This window comes from Oryx dammah, unplaced genomic scaffold (genome assembly GCF_014754425.2).
Source record: "Oryx dammah isolate SB20612 unplaced genomic scaffold, SCBI_Odam_1.1 HiC_scaffold_4, whole genome shotgun sequence".
Lineage (NCBI taxonomy): Eukaryota > Metazoa > Chordata > Mammalia > Artiodactyla > Bovidae > Oryx > Oryx dammah.
The window spans coordinates 67,916,293-67,934,942 of record NW_024070188.1 but is presented as its reverse complement, the minus strand read 5'-3'; the positions used below and the strand labels follow the sequence as shown (position 1 = coordinate 67,934,942).

At 37.6% G+C, this 18,650-nt stretch overlaps 1 protein-coding gene across 1 annotated transcript in view; it reads right to left on the bottom strand.

Moving 5' to 3' along the window:
* Positions 1 to 18,646, bottom strand: part of PEX3 (peroxisomal biogenesis factor 3) — a 31,478-nt gene extending 12,832 nt beyond the window's left edge. Inside the window, exons 1-3 of the mRNA XM_040238601.1 lie at positions 18,314 to 18,646; positions 9,960 to 10,091; positions 4,988 to 5,069 (exon numbers count right to left, since the gene is read on the bottom strand). Of these exons, the coding sequence (XP_040094535.1) occupies positions 4,988 to 5,069; positions 9,960 to 10,091; positions 18,314 to 18,386 (287 nt within the window). The 5' untranslated portion in view covers positions 18,387 to 18,646. The remainder of the gene's footprint in view (positions 1 to 4,987; positions 5,070 to 9,959; positions 10,092 to 18,313) is intronic.
* Between the last annotated feature and the right edge of the window lie 4 nt (positions 18,647 to 18,650).

Below are 18,650 nucleotides of genomic sequence, written 5' to 3'. Positions count from 1 at the left end.
GTTGTTAACCTTATTGATTTTCAAACTGCCCATCTTTGACCATTGTGGGGCTATCCAGGTTACTTCCTAAGTTCTTCTGAAATGAACCCTTCAGTCTTTGACAGCTTCCTTGCTTTCGGACACAAAAGGTGTCTGGGTTCATTTTGTTCAATTTTTGCAAGCCTGAAATCATCCATTTCTCTGAGAGTCCTGGTTCAGAAGACTCAGCTAGTATACTATATGTGAGTATTTATTTATTTATTGTATATATATTAAAGAGATAAAATACATCATGAATTCATATTTATACTTCTAATTCAAAATTAGGATCACTTTTTTTTTTTTTAACAATCTCATTAATCTTATATCTGTATTTCTTTCTGCCTGCACTAGAAATCAGTGAACCCAATATAATTACAATTTGCTGCATCCCTCACTCTGTGGACAACAGTCTCAGAATAGCAATATAGAAAAGAGTTTAAGGTTTTTGTTTTTTTTAATTCTGTATGCTCTAAGAGTATATATCCCACTAAAAATACACAGTCAAATTTCTGTTTTAGAGTCACTTGGCATAGTTTCTGTTGGGCTTCCCTGATGACTCAGTGGGTAAAGAATCTGCCTGCAGTACAGGAGACACAGGAGACATGGGTTTGATCCCTGGATCGGGAAGATCCCCTGGTGAAGGAAATGGCAATCCACTCCAGTATTCTTGCCTGGAAAACCCTATGGACAGAGGAGCCTGGCAGGATCACAGAGAGTTGGACATGACTAAGCACGCAGGTACAGCACAGTTTCTGTTTCTATGATTACGACACCAACTAGATACACATTTAGGTTATTTTATTTATTTTACCATCACTTTAGACATTGCTTTTCAAACACTAAACATAGTTTTATAAATATGTAAAATATTTACAAATATTTATATTCCCTGATGACTTTACAACACAGTATATTCAAAGAAGTCTGTTTCTATTCACTTTTGTTTCCTTCTTCACAGGCAACTATTAAAAAAATCCTTTAACTTTGTATTGTTTTTCTTTATATAGGCAAATATATATATATATATTCATATCTGCCCCTTTAGACAAATGGTAGCATACTATATACACCTTTCCTTTAACTTTTTAAAACTTACAACAATATATCCTGGAGATCATTCCATAATAGTATATAGATAACAGCCATCATTTTTTTTTTAAACCACAGCATAGTACTCCACTGTACTATGTGGATGGAGTTCACTGCTGTTCAAATCACCTTCGTGGTAGAACCGTTTTTTTGTTCTCATATTTCCAATCTGTCACAGATGAACACTTTTGTAAAATACAATAAAAATAAATTACAAGAAAAATGAAATTAAAAAATGACAAAAACACAATCCAATATTCTTTATTATTATCAGATATAAATTTACATTTCAATAAGAAGTTGAACTACCATTACCACTGTGGGCTACTACTAGTTTCTTATCTTTCTTTGCCACTGGAGGGGCTGCAGAGCTTCAGGTAACCTTTTACTAGATGGCACAAGTTTGACAGCTACATGGAGAAAATCCTACTAGGGCCTTACTGCAGCCTTAGCTATTGTTTAAGCCTTGTTGTGGAATATCATATTTTAGTCCCATATTAAACTGGGAATCAACCATAATTCAAGGATTAGGTATTTTAATGCAGTTAAATCACATCTCTTGAATGTTGCCTAAGATAAATCTCAAAGTGATTCTTACCGAAATTCTAAATGAAATAAGAAAATAGCAGTTCCAAAATTTTAATACAGGAAGTACTCGATAGCAGCTGGCCATGGCAACCCACTCCAGTGTTCTTGCCTGGAGAATCCCAGGGACGGGGGATCCTGGTGGGCTGCCATCTCTGGGGTGGCACAGAGTCGGACACGACTGAAGCTACTTAGCAGCAGCATGGAAAGGCAAATTAAGGTTATCTGTCTTGAAACTGTACTTAGCTGGCATGATTTTGGTGGGACAGGACAGAATTATAGCCACACAGGACATTTCTTCATTTTGACATTCACTGCTAACAGACTTAAAAGTAGATTTAGGTGGAAGTGAAACTGGTAGTCACTCAGCTGTGTCCGACTCTGTGCGACCACACGGACTGGAGCCCACCAGGCGCCTCTGTCCATGGAATTCTCCAGGCAAGAATACTGGAGTGGGTCACCATGCCATTCTCCAGAGGATCTTCCTGACCCAAGGACTGAACTCAGGTCTCCCACATTGAGGGCAGATTCTTTACCATTTGAGCTACCCAGGAAGATTTAATTGAGATGAGACCTAATGTACAGCATGGTGAATACAGTTAATAATGCTTTTGTATACTTGGAATTTCTTGAGACAAAATCTTATGTGTTCTCACCACACGTTAAAAAAATGGTAACTATGTGAAGTGATGGATATATTAATTAGCTTGATTGTGGTGATCATTTTTAATGTATGTGTTTACAAAAAAATGAGAAAAAAAATTCACCTTATCTTTTTAAAAGATTCTAATTCCAAACCTATGCAAAGGGTACTTTCTATGCCAAGATTCCTATCAAATGATTTGTCTAATGGAAATCAACTCCAAGTTAAATATGACCAGGCTCTTTAATGTTACCAAAATATATTACCAAATTAAGAATTAAACTAATCCTAAGTGTTCTGCCTCTCTTGTAATGAAGGATGTTTAAGATTCTTTGCCACTGAAACTTCACTGACCCCAAATGAATATAACAATTTCAAATCAAAAGAAAGGTAAGAAAAAATAACACAAAAATATTTAAAGAGGAAACAGGCAATGAGGAGAACTGTTGTCCATCTTATCCTTACAAGAATTCTCCTCTCTGTGTAAAGAAAAGAGGGCTCATGCCTTTTCTTTAAAGCTGCTCAGGTTTTACCCATCAGAATTAATCCCTTTGCTCTCTAGCCTCTCACGTTTTCTTCCCACATTTTGCTTTTACTTTTTAACACAGACTTACCACAAAACGTCTTGAATTATGACAATTTATTTCATCTAATTCCTCCTTTGGGTGACAAGGTCTTAAAGGGACAGAGACCTGATCTTAATTATCTTGAATCCTATGTTTAATCACCAAGAAAGAAGGCCACTGTGTTTGTTGCTACACTTACTGTGTTTGTTGCTACTGATATGCTGCTTTTAATAAAGTGTATTCACTTATTTCATTTGTCTTGTCTTCCCAATAAGACTAAAATTTAAGGCAATTAAAGCCTATTTTTGTATCTCTTCCTTATGTGCATACAGGTAATTAAGTATTTATTTTACTGGGAGCAATCTGCTTGTATGCTTCTTCTTTATATAACTATATGAACTAATTTATAAATTAAACCCTAGATCCATAAGTAGTAAAAGTGTGTCAATCTCTAAGAATCACGAAGTTAGGGAAAAAATTTGTATTGTTAGCATTATACTTCAATCAGATTTAAAAATCTGATCAATTGGTTGAAGGAGAGAACATCCAGGTTCTACCTTTTCTAAAATAGTTATTTCTAGGAACTGTCAGCAAGATGTTGATGAGTACAGTTGTAACTCTGAGTGGACTATGGACAGTCAATAATATGTACTATTGCAAAATGGGTGTATTATCCAGGTACTCACACTTTTTTGGGGGGATACATTTTCTTTTATTATTACTTGATTTTTAAACTTTGTTTTAAACCTTTAAAAACTGCTTATGACACAATTTGCCTTAAATCCATTCCAAGCTGTGTATGTTTTCCAATTAAAAAATTACAATTTACACTCTCCAAAAACACTACACAAATCTATTGTATACAAATCCATTTGTGTACCTGAGTACACAAATCCATTGTTATTTTGGAAGGTATGACTTGATTATAGAAAATGTTTTCAAAGGAACTTTCCAGCTTGCTGTGTCATCTGCCTGAACACTAAATTCCTATTTGCAAAGTGCAGATGATAGATACTATCTGCCTCACGAGGATATTGTGGAAATTAACTGGGAGTAATGTATCCAGCACTGGGCCTGGCACAGAGAGACACTCCAGAAAGAGCACCTTCTATCCCCTGCCTACTGGAGGATGGTTACAAGGCAGGTGAATATTTTTCGCTAAGGCCCCAATGATTAAAATACATTCAAGTGAAACCTTTCCCCACTCCTTGCCCCTACCCTCTTCTTGTCCATTAAAGGAAGAAGCATTTCCTTCTGGAAATCTTTTTAAATTAACACAACATCACACTAAATTACAGTATTCCAATACACACTACGGGTTTCCCAGGTGGCTCAGTGGTAATCTGCCTGCCAATGCAGGAGACATGGGTTTGATCCCTGGATCGGGAAGATTCATGGAGAAGGAAATGACAACTCACTCCAGTATTCTTGCCCAGGAAGTCCCATAGACAGGGGAGCCTGGTGGACTACAGTCATGTGGTTGCAAAAAAGTCAGATACAACTTAGCAACTAAACAAAAATAATACGTATTATGCTCCATATATAAGGGCCTGAAACAGTGTACACAGTACACTGTCTTGGTATGATAAATCATTATCATACGTTCATGTTTTATTTGTACTTCATCTTATTAATCATATAAAATGTAAGTTCATATGCCATATTTATTTAAAATGTATGTTCACATGCTTTATCTATTACACCATAAACTCTTTAAGAGACACAATATAACTGGCAGCTTTAACATAACTGGCAGCTTCACAACATCTGGTTCAGCAGCACATTCAATAAGTACTCAAAATTATATTTCTGAATAAGTATCAAAGTGACAGAAGACCTCTTCACATGAAAACCAGAATATACACAAATACTGTCACCCTAAATACTTTGCACATCAAGGCAGAGCATAAACAAATGGACAAAGTATGAATTCAATGATATTGTTAGTAAATATTTTTTTCTAAGTGTTTCTATTTATCTTAAGCTTTAATTAGACAGGAAAATAAAGAAATTAAAGACTTTTGAAAAGTATTTCAGGTACAGTCTATAAACTCAGCGTGCTGCATAATTAACTTGCATTTACCTGGTTTTCAGCAGAGCTGTAAGGCTCTCAGAGTTGAGTTGCTGCATCAAGGCCTCTCTCAGTGTTGGGAGCATGGACAGCACTGTAATACAAACAGAAAATTAGAAAGTTCATGAGTGACAGGACTGTCTTCACTGAGAAACACACACTGTTTTGGGCTACATGACAGAGCTGGCAAATAATGAGTGTCAGGAGGGAAGGTGGAGGCCAGAGTTTTCAAATAAATTTTTAATAATAAAAACTAGTTACATACTAATAAATCACTTACCTGCTCACACGAAGCAAAATGATGCATATATCTATTATGATCACAAGTACATATAGAAGAAAAAATGGGAAGAATTAATTCCCAAATCTTAACAGTGTTGGTCTTTGACCTATGGACTATGGATAATTCTTTATTTTTGCAGATCTTTTTAAAAAGATGTTTATTTCTGATTTAATAAAATGATCTTTTATCTTTGGCTTTTGCTTCACATTTTATTTCTCATTTTAGAAAACATTTAGTTATTAAAATTACTACACAGCAGTGGGCTTCCCTGGTAGCTCAGTTGGTAAAGAATCTGCCTGCAATGCAGGAGAGTGCTTGCAATGCAGGTGACCTGAGTTCGATCCCTGGGTCAGGAAGATCTCCTGCAGAAGGAAATGTCAACCCCACTCCAGTATTCTTGCCTGGAAAATCCCATGGACAGAGGAGACTGGTGGGCTACAGTCAGTCCACGGGGACACAAGAGTCAGACATGACTTAGCGACTGAACCACCAACCCCCACCACAAAGCGTAGGCATTTGTTATAACCTAGACAAAAGCGCATTGGGCTATTAATAGAAACTCAGAACTGCTGAGCTGTGGTTTTGGTTTTGACAATGGCTACTGCCTGTAACTTCATAATACCAACATGAAGATAAAATAAGATGTAATACTCAATGAAAAGAGACTGCATGTAATTTATGAAAGTTTATTTATGGCTCTAAGCATAGTGTAAGAAATGTTGTAGAAGTGTGAACACATAAATTTAAAGTGAATGCCTAACACTAAAGAAGCAATGATAACAATATAAAAAAATATCAGAGATTACAAATGCCATATTCTAACAGGGAAAACTTTAGTGTATGATTTGTACTTCTTGACTAGGCAGGACATTAACTATGAAATCCATGTTAATTTTTTTCTGTAGGAAGTTCAGCTTCTGGCCTACTCTAATCCTTTACTTCAGCGTAGCACTGTGTTGCTTCAGCATATTTCCTCAAGGTCCATGATTAAATCATCCAAGTTACTGAGACCACTAGCAATAGCAGGAGCTCAGAGTCAATGTAAAATGTGGTTTCTTAGTGTCCATGGTATATATATCTATCCTAAGCATGATATTTTATCCTACCAAGAAAAAGTACTGCTAGAGTCTTACATTTAGGAAATGCGGTTAGTAGCAAACTTTAAAGATTATGTGGTATGATGACATGATTTAAGAAAAATCTCTTCAGTAACTCTCTTATCTCAGGAGAGATAAGAGCTCCTGACTTTCCACTTGAGCATATTCAACTATAAAGACAAGGCTATTTTTCTCTTCCAGCCATCTGTACTAACACTGAACAAATATGTTTCTGTATTGAGTTGAATACAGCTTTCATGTCTTGTTTTGGCCATCCAGCCTCCATGATAAACTCCCCTAGTGCAACCACAAATCATTTAACCCCATGCCTCAGTTTCCTCATCTGCAAACTGAGGCTAACAGTGGATCCACCTTACAGGACTGTTGTAAGGGTTAAGGATAAAAGGCATTTAGAATACTGCTTCTTTACACATGGAAATGCTCAGGAACTGTTAGCGCTTTGTAATATTATACTTATTTGGCTTCTGACACATTCCGGTTTGTATCTTCTTAACATGTGAGAGGCAGAAATGGACTTGTGCTCTGACTACCACAGAGCATGTTATGACCACCTTTGAGCTGAACAGACTTTACTCCTGTAGTCTAAGATTAAATTAGTATTTCCAGAAGTCATATCCTATTCTGTTCATAATAAGCTTATGCTCACCTAGAATTCCCACTCTTTTCCCATACATCCTGCTTCTAAGCAAGTTTGGATAATCCTGACTCAGTACAATTGACTTTTAATGCAGAACAATTCTTTTTATCCCAATCTATCACTTAAATGGGACTATTCTGTATTCCAAAACTTCATTTGTAGTCTCAGTTACACATCCAAGCATTGTGACATGTGTAAATTTAATAGGCATTCTTTCCAAATCTTTAATAAAAATCATGAACATGATAAAGTCCAATGGGCAGGGTACAGAGGCATTCCACTAGATGCTATCTTTCAAACTAGGACCAACTTCTTATGTTAAAAAATTAATTTTATTTACCTAAAAGCACTAAATTTTTCTAGTAGGTTCATTACCTCTTACCCAAAAGAATATAAATTTAATTATACGATTTGTAACCCCATTATTAATATACATCAGAAAGCTAATTTGGAAATTTTTTCAGTGAACCTATATTTTGGCTTTTAGCACCATATCTTAGTTTTAACTGCCTTATATCAGCTATTTATTCATCTGACGGGTGTGATGGTCATGGAAATGTGCTACCCACACATTTTCTGCTGGGAGGAGCCATAATTGACTGACAGCTCTAGCTGCCATGTCTCTGGATCTAAACTGCTCCCTGATGGGGACAGTTACTTAGTGAGGATACAAAAACAGGCCCACTTCTGAGGGACTCCTCTACCAGAACTCTTAGGCTTCAGGACTCCCGATTGGCCTGCCAAGATTTCCTAGAACTGTGCTGTTGTCAGAGTCTCTTCTTACCCAACCTTCCTTCCTTTGCCCATTCTAGTCACAGCATCACACCTGCACCGTGGGCTGAAGGCTCTCCTTGATAGTTTCTGCTCCCTGCCTTTTATTCTGCAGGGGTGTCCTCCCAATCAGTCTCCTTTACATCTAACTGCATTTGAGCTGTGTTTCTCTGAGCACTTAAATTGACATAAGGGTCCATGTTAAACTGAGATGTATTTTCAGACCGCAGAAGTTAGCTTTTTCCAGTTTTTAAACATTTGAGTAATAACTAGAAATGAACTATTCTTAAATTAGTCATTACCAGTGGAGAGAGGGAAGGGGAGGAGGGGCATTATAACAGTAGTGGGGGGAAGGGTTATTATGGGATTATATGAAATTATATGTGTGAAACTTCTGAAAATTGTAAAGCACTACAGAATTTAAAGAATCTCTCATTCAAGAGATGAGATTTTTTTTTTCCTTAAAAAAACAGGAAAGGAAAAATGGACCATTCTTATTCTCTAAAAATTCATTAAAATGCCGTTGGTAGTACCACTATGTTGAAAACTGAATACCGATTCAAAGAAATACATAATTTTTAAAAAGTTGTTCGTTACTGAGTATTTATTACATATCAAGCAGTTTATATAAATTATCTCATTACTTCCTTATAAAATATTTATGAAGTACGTTTTATGATGATCATTTTATAGAGAAAGAACTACATTTGGATTTGCCCAGAGACACACAGACATCACAAGCAAAACTAGGAATGTTACCAGAACTGCCTCCACCTTGAAACTGTGCTCTTACTTATTGTACCTTATTTGAGTTGCCATTTTATATAGCATTTGTGATTAATTTTTTCTTTATAAACTGAAGTATTATTATTTAAAACATTAAAAACCATACTATAGCCACAACTAAATGTGTCTCTTAACCTTAATTCCAGTCTCTTTATCTGTCAAATAAGACTAAAGTTCTTCCAACATCGAAAAAAAATTCTACTTTTAAAATTGAACAAAAAGAACTTACCTTTATAAATTTTTTTCTAAATTAGTTGTTCTTGAAAGTAATGGAAGGATTAAACTTTAAACAACAAAAAAAGAAAAACAAGTTTGACATGGATTTGAGGACTAATTCTTCAAGGAGTTAAGAAAAATATATCACAATACCTTGCCTTCTTCAAATATGGGCAGCTGATTTTGTCACAGCATCCTTCCAGGAGGTTTCTAGCTCTGGAGATTAAATTATTACCACTGATTCACACTGGTTGAATGTATACTACTGTGCTAGACTGACAGTTCTGCAGATGCCTCTGTAATTATAAGAAACTTAGGAGTCTTGACTATGGCCTACATGGCCAGAGGGCATCAGGACACTCCTGCAGCCTCATCTCCTATCACACTTCTTCCATTGCTCATGCTAGTCTAGCTTCATAGTCTTTCTGCTGTTTCTCAAATATGGGAATAGCCAAGCTTGTTTCCACCTCAGGCATTCTGCAGGGCTCTTTCCATTGTCCCACTTAATTTCTCCTTAGAGGTAAAAATTCTATTGGTTGCCCTACCTTAAAGAGCATCCCCACCCCTCACACAGCTCATTCTCCTTATAAACAGTTACCACTGCTTAAAGCTATTTACCTGGTGTTTATCATCATTTTCTCCCACTAGCATATAAACAGGTTTCCCTGGTGGCTCAGACGGTAAAGTGTCTGCCTGCAACACAGGCGACCGGGGTTCGATCCCTGGCTCGGGAAGACCCCCTGGAGAAGGAAATGGCAATTCATTCCAGTACTCTTGCCTGGAAAATTCCATGGACAGAGGAGCCTTGTAGGCTACAGTCCATGGGGTCGCAAAGAGTCGGACACGACTGAGCGACTTCACCTCACTTCAGCATATAAAGTCTGAATGTCAGGTCTTTTTTTTCTTCAGTTGCTCACCTTATGCGTCCCCAGTATTCGCTGGATGAATAAAGAAAATGAATAAATGCATTTATAAATGAATGCATTTATGTTGCATTATTAATTTACATTGATTTTTAGAATCCACATTAAATGATGTGTTTCAGTTAAATCATGTAAACACTTGCTAGATTTGTCATTTTTGCCTTTTCCTCTAACTTTGCTCCTGGAGATATGTAAATTAATATAAATCATCAAGCAACTTTACATGTGTATAAATATTTCTCTGTCTTACCTGTCATATTGCAAGTTCTCTGGTTGCTTTCAAAATGATACTGTCGTCGTGCTTGGGCAATGTATTCTGCAGCCTCCCTTTCTTGTATTTCTCTGATTTTCTTCTGTCCATATTTCCCCAGGATATATACTCCTAAAATTATTTTCAAAAACAAGTTATTATACTAATCCAGTTTATTAGAGTATTAAAAATTCCAAACAGTATTTTTAACCCAAGTTTTCCAAATATAGGGCTTATATCAGTGAAAAGCTAAAAATCGCAACTTTTAAAAACCTAAATTAAAGAATTATATACGAATTGCAACCTAAAGAAAAAGAAAAGGAGATTGGCATTTTAAAAGTCAATGCAGATGGGTACATAAAGATGAAGTCTGTCTTCAGAAACAGAAAGGAATTAAGTCTACAAAGTCAGGCGATGCCTTTAATAGTGAACTGGAGATATTCTAAGTGTCCAACAAAAGGGAACTGTTTAAATGCATTATGGCCTAGCCATACAATGGAATCTTACAGCTACTAAAAGACACATTGCTAAATAGTTCATGACTCAAGGAAATAACCATGTTATATTGTTAGACAATAAAATAAGATACTGAAAGTTTTGCTTTTTAATGTAAGTAGATATATATGTAACAGATGGATTTTAATTTCTAACATATATTAAATAATGATCACTGCTGAAGAGTGGGATAGTGCGTGATTTTTTCTCCTTCTGCTTGCTTCTCTATGGTTTCCACATGTTCTTCAATCAAAATATAGTATTTTTTAAAATATAAGAAAAAATTTTAAAGGAAGACTAAAAGAAAGGTAGGTAGTCAGGCAGACATGGAAAACTAGAAACTTAGGTGAAAAAGGGAGGGGGAAGAGGGTACAGAAATTCCTAACTTATAATAGTATAAAAATATAGGTGGGGTCGTGTGCCTGTAATTTACTTTAACATATTTTAGTATAGACAGTGTAACACAAATGGGCACATTTTGGTCATACCCTGTGGGCAATCAATTGTCCTGGCTGGTAAAGTGAACACTCCAGCATGGTTAGTTAGCATTTGGTCAAAAGCCACATTTCAAGGTGTAAGTATGTCAACTAACTTTTACCAAGCACAATAAATATCAGAAATGGCTTTTTACAGATTAAATGTTTAAGATACTGGGTAGCTAAAATATTTTAGTAATATTCATTTGAACAAGAATACACTAACCTAGCAAGTCCTTCACCTTTTAGGAATAGATAGTTCAAAGGATTCTTAGACAAGAGAGTTAACCAAAAGGCCAACAGAATCCTACATCAAGAATCTTGTTGCATTTGCTTCCAGTAAATCTTTTATGTGTGGTTCTGTTGCTTCACCAAGAAAGGACACTGGGATTTCAATGAATTTACAGAACAAGTAATGATACTGTTTTAATCTATGCTTGCTAACAGATGTTTTAACGTGTGCCAAATTTGTTTCATAATAACTTGGCAACAAGGTTGTAGGAAGTAACTAATCCTCACCTACCTCCAACTGTCTGTAGCCTTCAATATGACAAGAAGAATATAAGGATTGTATGTGAGCTCAATAAATGGATTTGATCTGTTTGTCACCAGTGGGGAAAATAGTCCTCTAGGAACATCAAAGTAAATACATATCCTGAATTATTTTCACTAATGTAAGCAATACAGATGAACTGATATGTTATATATCTTAAAAGTCTTAGTTCAGTGAAAGAGCATGTGCTACAAATAATTAGAAACAAAGTGTGACTGCTTTTGTTTGTATGCAAATAAATGTATGATACTCATCTGTAAAGAATAAATAAAAATTCATATAAATGTCTCCGGAGCTACCCTTCTCATAATCCAGCCTCAATAAACTGATGACAGTGCCATAATACTAACGGAATGAAGAAACTGACTTACGTTTCACAAAGTAACTGTTTGACAGGCAACTTACCTAACAGCTTCTCAGAGAATTGCTTTTATTTGCCCGATGGCTAAAAATTTTGTGTAAAATGATTATTATTCCTCAAACAACAATAGTGTAAAATGAAATGCTGCAACGACACCCCTTGAATAGTTAAGAATTTTCTGGAGTAACAATAAATTTGATTGGTCTATGTGCTTTCCTGAGGAGAAGGTCCACTGCTTTCATTAAATTTTCAAGAGTGTCTGATAAAAGTACTTTAGGGACTACATTGACCTTTCAACATCTCCAGGGTTAGGAGTGCAGAACACTCCCTCCAGCAGTGGGAAGTCTGCATGCAGCTTTACAGTGGGCCCACTTCACAGTTCTGCGCCCTTGGATTCAACCAGCTGAGGATCTGCAGTGCTGCAGTATTTACTGAAAAAAGTCTGCATATAAGTGGCCTGCCTGCGTGCATGCATGTTCACTCACTTAAGCTGTGTCTGACACTTTACAACCCCATGGACCGTAGCCCACCAGGCTCCTCTGTCCATAGTATTTTTCCAGCAAGAAGATCGGAGTGGGTTGCCATTTCCTTCTCCAGGGGATCTTCCCAATCCAAGGACTGAACCAGTGTCTCCTGCATTGCAGGAGGATTCTTTACCGCTGAGCCACCGGGGAAGCTCCCTATAAAAGGTCTAGCACAGTTCAAACCTGTACTGTTCAAGCTCAACTAACTGTATTGTCTATTTGGTAACTGTAGTATATGGTTACTAAAGCTAAAAGAATAAATTATTATGGATTGAAGAGTGTCCTACCCCCAAATTAACATGTTGAAGCCCCAGTATTTCAGGAAGTAACATTATTTGGAGATAGGGTCTTTGTAGCCATAATCAAGTTAAAAGGTCATTAGATGGGCCTGATCCAGTATGACTGCTGTTCTTATAAAAAAGGGGAAGTTTGGACACAGACATGTGTAGAGGGAAGATGACATGAAGACCCAGGGAGGAGAGAGTTCTCTACTAGCCAAGGAGAGGGGCCTGAAACAGATCCTTCTCTCACAGCCCTTAGATGGAATAAATTCTGACCTCCAGTGCTGTGAGACAATAAGTTTATCTTGCTTAAGCCACTCAGTATGTGGTACTCTGTTACGGCAGCCCTAGCAAACTAGCACACAGTGTTAGCGTAAAATTCTATAATCCATTCTTTTCCTTGAATTAGCATTGAAGTAAATTTCTACGCAAGGACTAATTTATCCAGCTTCTCATTCTCAAAATTCATAAATTCTGGGGTTTTTTGGGTCAGATTTGACTCCCTAGGGAAATAAGAATGAAGGCAGAGAATTCATTGCCTAAAATATGGAGCTCAGGATCTATACACCTGACTTGCTGCTTGAATTCTGGTCTGAAAGAGAAGAGACACTGAGAGCTGGGGCATCAACTAGGTAGGAAACTTTTAAGCATGTCCCATCTTTCTGGGTTTAAATTTCTTCCTAAAAATGAAAGGTTGGGATTATAGGAGCTTTAAAACTTCTTCTTTAGTTATAACTTAGTTATAAATAATGAAAATTCATTAAATATCTCAAAAAATAAATGTAAAATGTTTTGAGGTTTCCTTTCAGAATATGGATGGCAAAGCAAAATGTCTTCTAGTCTTTCTATATCATGAAGTGAAGTGAAAGTCTCTCAGTTGTGTCTGACCTTTTGTGATCCCGTGGACTATACAGTCCATGGAATTCTCCAGGCAAGAATAATACTGGAGTGGGTAGCCTTTCCCTTCTCCAGGGGATCTTCCTAATCCAAGGATTGAACCCAGGCCTCCCGCAATACAGGCAGATTCTTTACCAGCTAAGTCACAAGGGAAGCCCTTCTACATCATAAACTTGGTTTTCTAAAATCATTGCTTAGTATCTTCATGGATGAAAATTCTGCAATATAACTATTTTATTAGGTTAATAATTTCTATGAGTTTGAAAATAATCTGTTAACTTTACTCCCATCCAAAAGACCACCAAATCCTGCTATTGATTCTTTTCAGAAATAGTTTCTAAATTTTGCCACTTCAGTCCACCCTTTTACCATTATTTTCATTCAGACCCAATCATTAATGCTCTTGAACTGGTTTAACAGTTTCCTAATTCTCCTCTTTTGTTCCTGGTCTCACTCCTTTTCAATCCAGGTTTTATATGCAAAGTGATTTGCTAAAAGTTAAATCTGACTATTCAATTTGTCTTATATGATGATGCACCCCCACTATATAACGCTGGTACACAACTGACACTCAATACATATTTGCTGCTGAACATCCCCTTTCCTGTGTTCCCTTCTGCTTTGTAGCTGTGATTTCAGCTGATTCTTCAGTGGGACTTGCTGAACACGACTCTCTCTCTATGCTCCCAAAGACCCTCCTCTACCATGGTACTCTGATACGATGACTGCACTACTTTTGTTTATTTCCATTTCTGCTTTCTGAACATACCATGAGTTCCTCAAAGTCAAGAACTGAGTCTTATTTCTCTGTGTCACCTGAGTCGAAACCAGTGAGGGTAGTCACTCTCATTCAAATGTTTGTTGAATGAATGGATGAATAAATGAAAAACTAAAGAGACCAAGACATTATATGGATTAAGATATAAATTATAAATCAATGCTCCGAGATTTTTATACATCAGCAAGTGAATACATATGAATTTGGCCGTTCTCTGCAACACTTTTGCTAGCATTAAAGAGAAAAAAGAGAAAGTGTTATTCGCTCAGGCGTGTCTGACTCTTTGGGTTCCCATGGACTGTAGCCCACCAAGCTCCTCTATGGGATTTCCAGGCAAGAATACTGGGGTGGGTTGCCATTTCCTTCTCCAGGGCATCTTCCCAATCCAGGGATCAAACCTGCGTCTCCTGTGTCTCCTGCACTGCAGGCAGATTCTTTATTGTCTGAGTCACCTAGCACAGAGGTTCTCCAAGTGTGGCCCGGGCACTCCTGCAGGTGTACAATAACCTTTTAGGGCATCTGTGAGTAAAAATTATTTCTGTAACAACACAAACGCTCTTCGCCTTTTTCATTCTCATTCTCGTATGAGTGAGTGTGCAGTGGAGTTTTCTAAAGACTACATGTCAAGTGTGTATTGCAGCTGACTAAATGTGGAAAGAGATATAAACCAGACAGTAAAGAGATTTGTAAAAATGTAAAACAATGCTACTTTTCTCACTTGTTTTCTGAAAATAATATTTACATTAATATTTGATAGATTTACTATTGTCATTTTAAAATAATTACTATTTGAAAAATACTCTGGTTTTAATTTTTAATATGGAAACAATTATTATTAGACATAAATTTTAGAGAGCTCTTTAGAGTCCTTAATTTTTAAAAGTGTAAAGGAGATCTCAGGCCCAAAAGTCTGAGAACCATTGCTCTAGTCTTAAAACTGATCCAACTGTACGACTTTGTCTAAAGCAGTTAGTCATCCAAATTCCTACTTAAGAAAGCCCATAACTCAAAGTTTTAAACTGAGGTGTTCCCCCCCCGCCCCCACCATTGGATGGACAAGCTTTTGGGGCAGAAATGTTGATATCTTACCTAATTTGCAAGTCTATCAAAATGTGCCACTTCTTCCATGAAGCCTTTCCCTAATTTTTTTTTTCCCAACTGCACATGCTATTTGCCAGTTTTATATGTATAGCATTTTTTCAGCTCTTATTGTTTTGCATACCTGTTGCTATGGTTTGAATGTCTGTATCTCCTCTACATTCATCTGCGGAAATTCTAAGGCCCTATTCCATGGTGGTAGGAGGATGGAGTCTTTGGGAAGTGCTTAGGGCAAGGGTATGTAGCCCTCAAGAATGAGATTAATGTTCTTATTAAAGGGACTTCACTGAGATCCCTAGACCCTTCTGCCATGTGAGGCTCTAACTCAGGAGCAGGCGCTCACCAAGCCATGTTTGCCCCCTGATCTTAGACTTCCAGGCTCCAGAACTATCAGAAATAAATTTCTGTTATTTATAAGCCATCCAGTCTGTGGTATTTTGTTATACCAGCTGGAACAAACTAAGTCATTTGTTTTCATTCCTCTCAGATCATAAAGTTCATGAAGACAGAATGGCACAGAGTAGAAAGAGAATGTGCTCTGGATCTAACACATTGGGGTTTGAGTTCTAGCTTCCTGGTTACGAACTCTGGGATCCTTGGCAAGTTTCTTAAATTCTTAGCAGTCTGGTTCCCATATTTTTGAATGCAGATAACAATAGCTATCTTGTCATCATCCCCACTCAACAGAAGAACTTAATATAGGGCCCACTGGGCACCCCCAAAATGGTAGCTATTACTATTAAAAATCTCTGTGAATCTTGTATTTCCAATCATATTACCTTCAACACTATGGTGGTGGTTTAGTCAGTAAATCATATCCGACTCTTGCAACCCCATGGACTGCAGTCCACCAGGCTCCTCAGTCCATGGGATTCTCCAGGCAAGAATACTGGAGTGGGTTGCCATTTCCTTCTCCAGGGGATCTTCCTAACCCAGGGATCAAACCCGCATCTCCTGAATTGCAGGCAGATCTTTACTGACTGAGCTACCAGGGAAACCTTTCAACACTATAGGCAAGGGATAAATGTTTCTTAAATTAGATTGATATGTACCATGTTATAAGACCTATCCCTTGAAGAAGAAAGACTACGAGGCTCAAAGAAATGCCAGTCACGGTCATCTACTCTCTTCTTCCTTTTAAACTGACATCCTTTTTTGCTATAAAATACTAGGATTACTTTCTTTTCCTGTTCCTCTGAACTCTTCCCCTGCCCCTCACCCCCGCCTTTCTCTTTCCTCTTAATCTGTACCTGTAAAGCTGTCAACAGATTTTTTGGGAAAAAAAAAAAAAAAGTATATCTCTTAAATGTACTCTTTTGCTTCCGTTATGACTATTTCTAATACACCGTTAGGTTGTTCCACAAATCTGAAGGAGTATGCTATTTTTCTTTCCTTCAGTCGTGGCAAAAATATTCTAGTCATACTTCTTCCATCACACACAAATCATTAGCTTCTACAAATAAAGTGGACTCAGTAGTTTTAGCACAGTTTAAATATACATTAGATATCAGTGGATAAAAACACTGAAAAATATTTTTATCTGTAAAGAATTTTTCAAATACCATAAAAATTTATACTTGATCATTACTGAGTTGTTGTGATAGACCTCAGAGAAAAGGAAAACACTCTCCTTGATTCATTAACAAGAAGCCTGTTTCAAATTTTCAAGAATCAACAGAGCTGAATTACTAAGAGTACTGTCAATTTCAAATTGTTTGGGAGCCATAAAATATAATCAATAGTAAGAGAAAAACAACCAAATTCTTTGGGAAACTGCTGCTTTTGCCTCTGACTACTTTTGTAACCAAAGTATGTAGTTAGTGACAATATTTCTCAAAAAACCCAAATGCTAAAAATTCCCTGTTCACATTCCTGCATTTCTTTCTCCTGTATCACCCAAAACATTTTCTTCTTTCCTTCAGGTCTCCACTCATTAGGACATGACTGTCTTATGAGGAAAAGGCTCTCAAGATTGTTATCTAATCTGTTTCTAAATCTCCTCTCAGCCTGGGTAACTTAATTACCTGAATTAGGTGGGAATTCATCCCAGTCTTGAAGATCCTGCTCGCCCAGTATCCTGCAAGTACTTTCTTACTACCTAGTTTACTACACAGTTTGTATTCTAAAAGAGCAGGAACAGAGCTAAAATATTGATCTGTGTTTGTTTTTTTTTTTTTCTGTCTAGCATATACCTTCTAGCACAGTCCTTCAATACAACTGTGCTGTTTTCAAAAAATTCGAATAAACTTTAAACAAGATTCGAAGTGCCAGCTTTAGTTTACTCTCCTCGAATATTGTGAAACTTCTGTGAAGGATGAATGCCAAATCAAGTCCTGGGATTGGCAAATAGAAACGAAGAATCTCATGGGAAAACAAGAGAAGAGAATAAGAAAAAAATGTGGAAGAGAACGTGTCTTGAAACAGAAGAAAAATAAGAGAGAGAGAGAGAAAAGAACCTAAGAAACAAACAACCGCCCCCCGCCCCCCCGCCACCGCCCAAACACTGTGGTGGGTTATCCTAAAGGCAGTGAGAAAAAGGCGAAAAACAGAGTAAGAGGCAGTACCAGGGCAAAGGGCACACATTTCACAATTGCAGAGATGTAAAGAGCCTTGGAGAAGGAAATGGCAACCCACTCCAGTACTCTTGCCTGGAAAACCCCCATGGATGGAGGAGCCTGGTAGGCTACAGTCCATGGGGTCGCAAAGAATCGGACGCGACTGAGCGACTTCACTTTCTTTCTTTAAAGAGCCTTGGAGGTTTGGCACCCCATCCCCCGTCTCATGGTTGATCGAATCCTGAGCTGTGGTTTCTCCGCCTCTATTTTAGAAGACAGTCAGCCCTCTCCCACCCTCTTCTTCCAATGCGCCTTGCCAAGAACGCTGTCACCCACCTCCGAGGACCGTGCCCAAGAAGATGCATTTCTTTTTGTGACGTTTCAGAAAATTCCACGTAGATCTAAGCATTTTCAGGCCCCCGGGGCGGGCTGTCTAGAGGGAAGGGATGATGGTCCACCAGGAAACCCTTTCTTTGTCGCTGGCACGGACGACCCGGCTGGACGGCCGTCGTCCCGCTCGGTGCTCTCCAGAAATCACAAAGGCGACTTTCCGCAGACACTGTCACCGGAGCGGGAAGGGGGCGTGGACTACAGCTGAGCAGTTGCCCTTTTCTGTTGCAGCCGCAGCTCACTGGTCCGGGGCGCCCAGGTCCGTCCAGAATTTGCTCCGGAG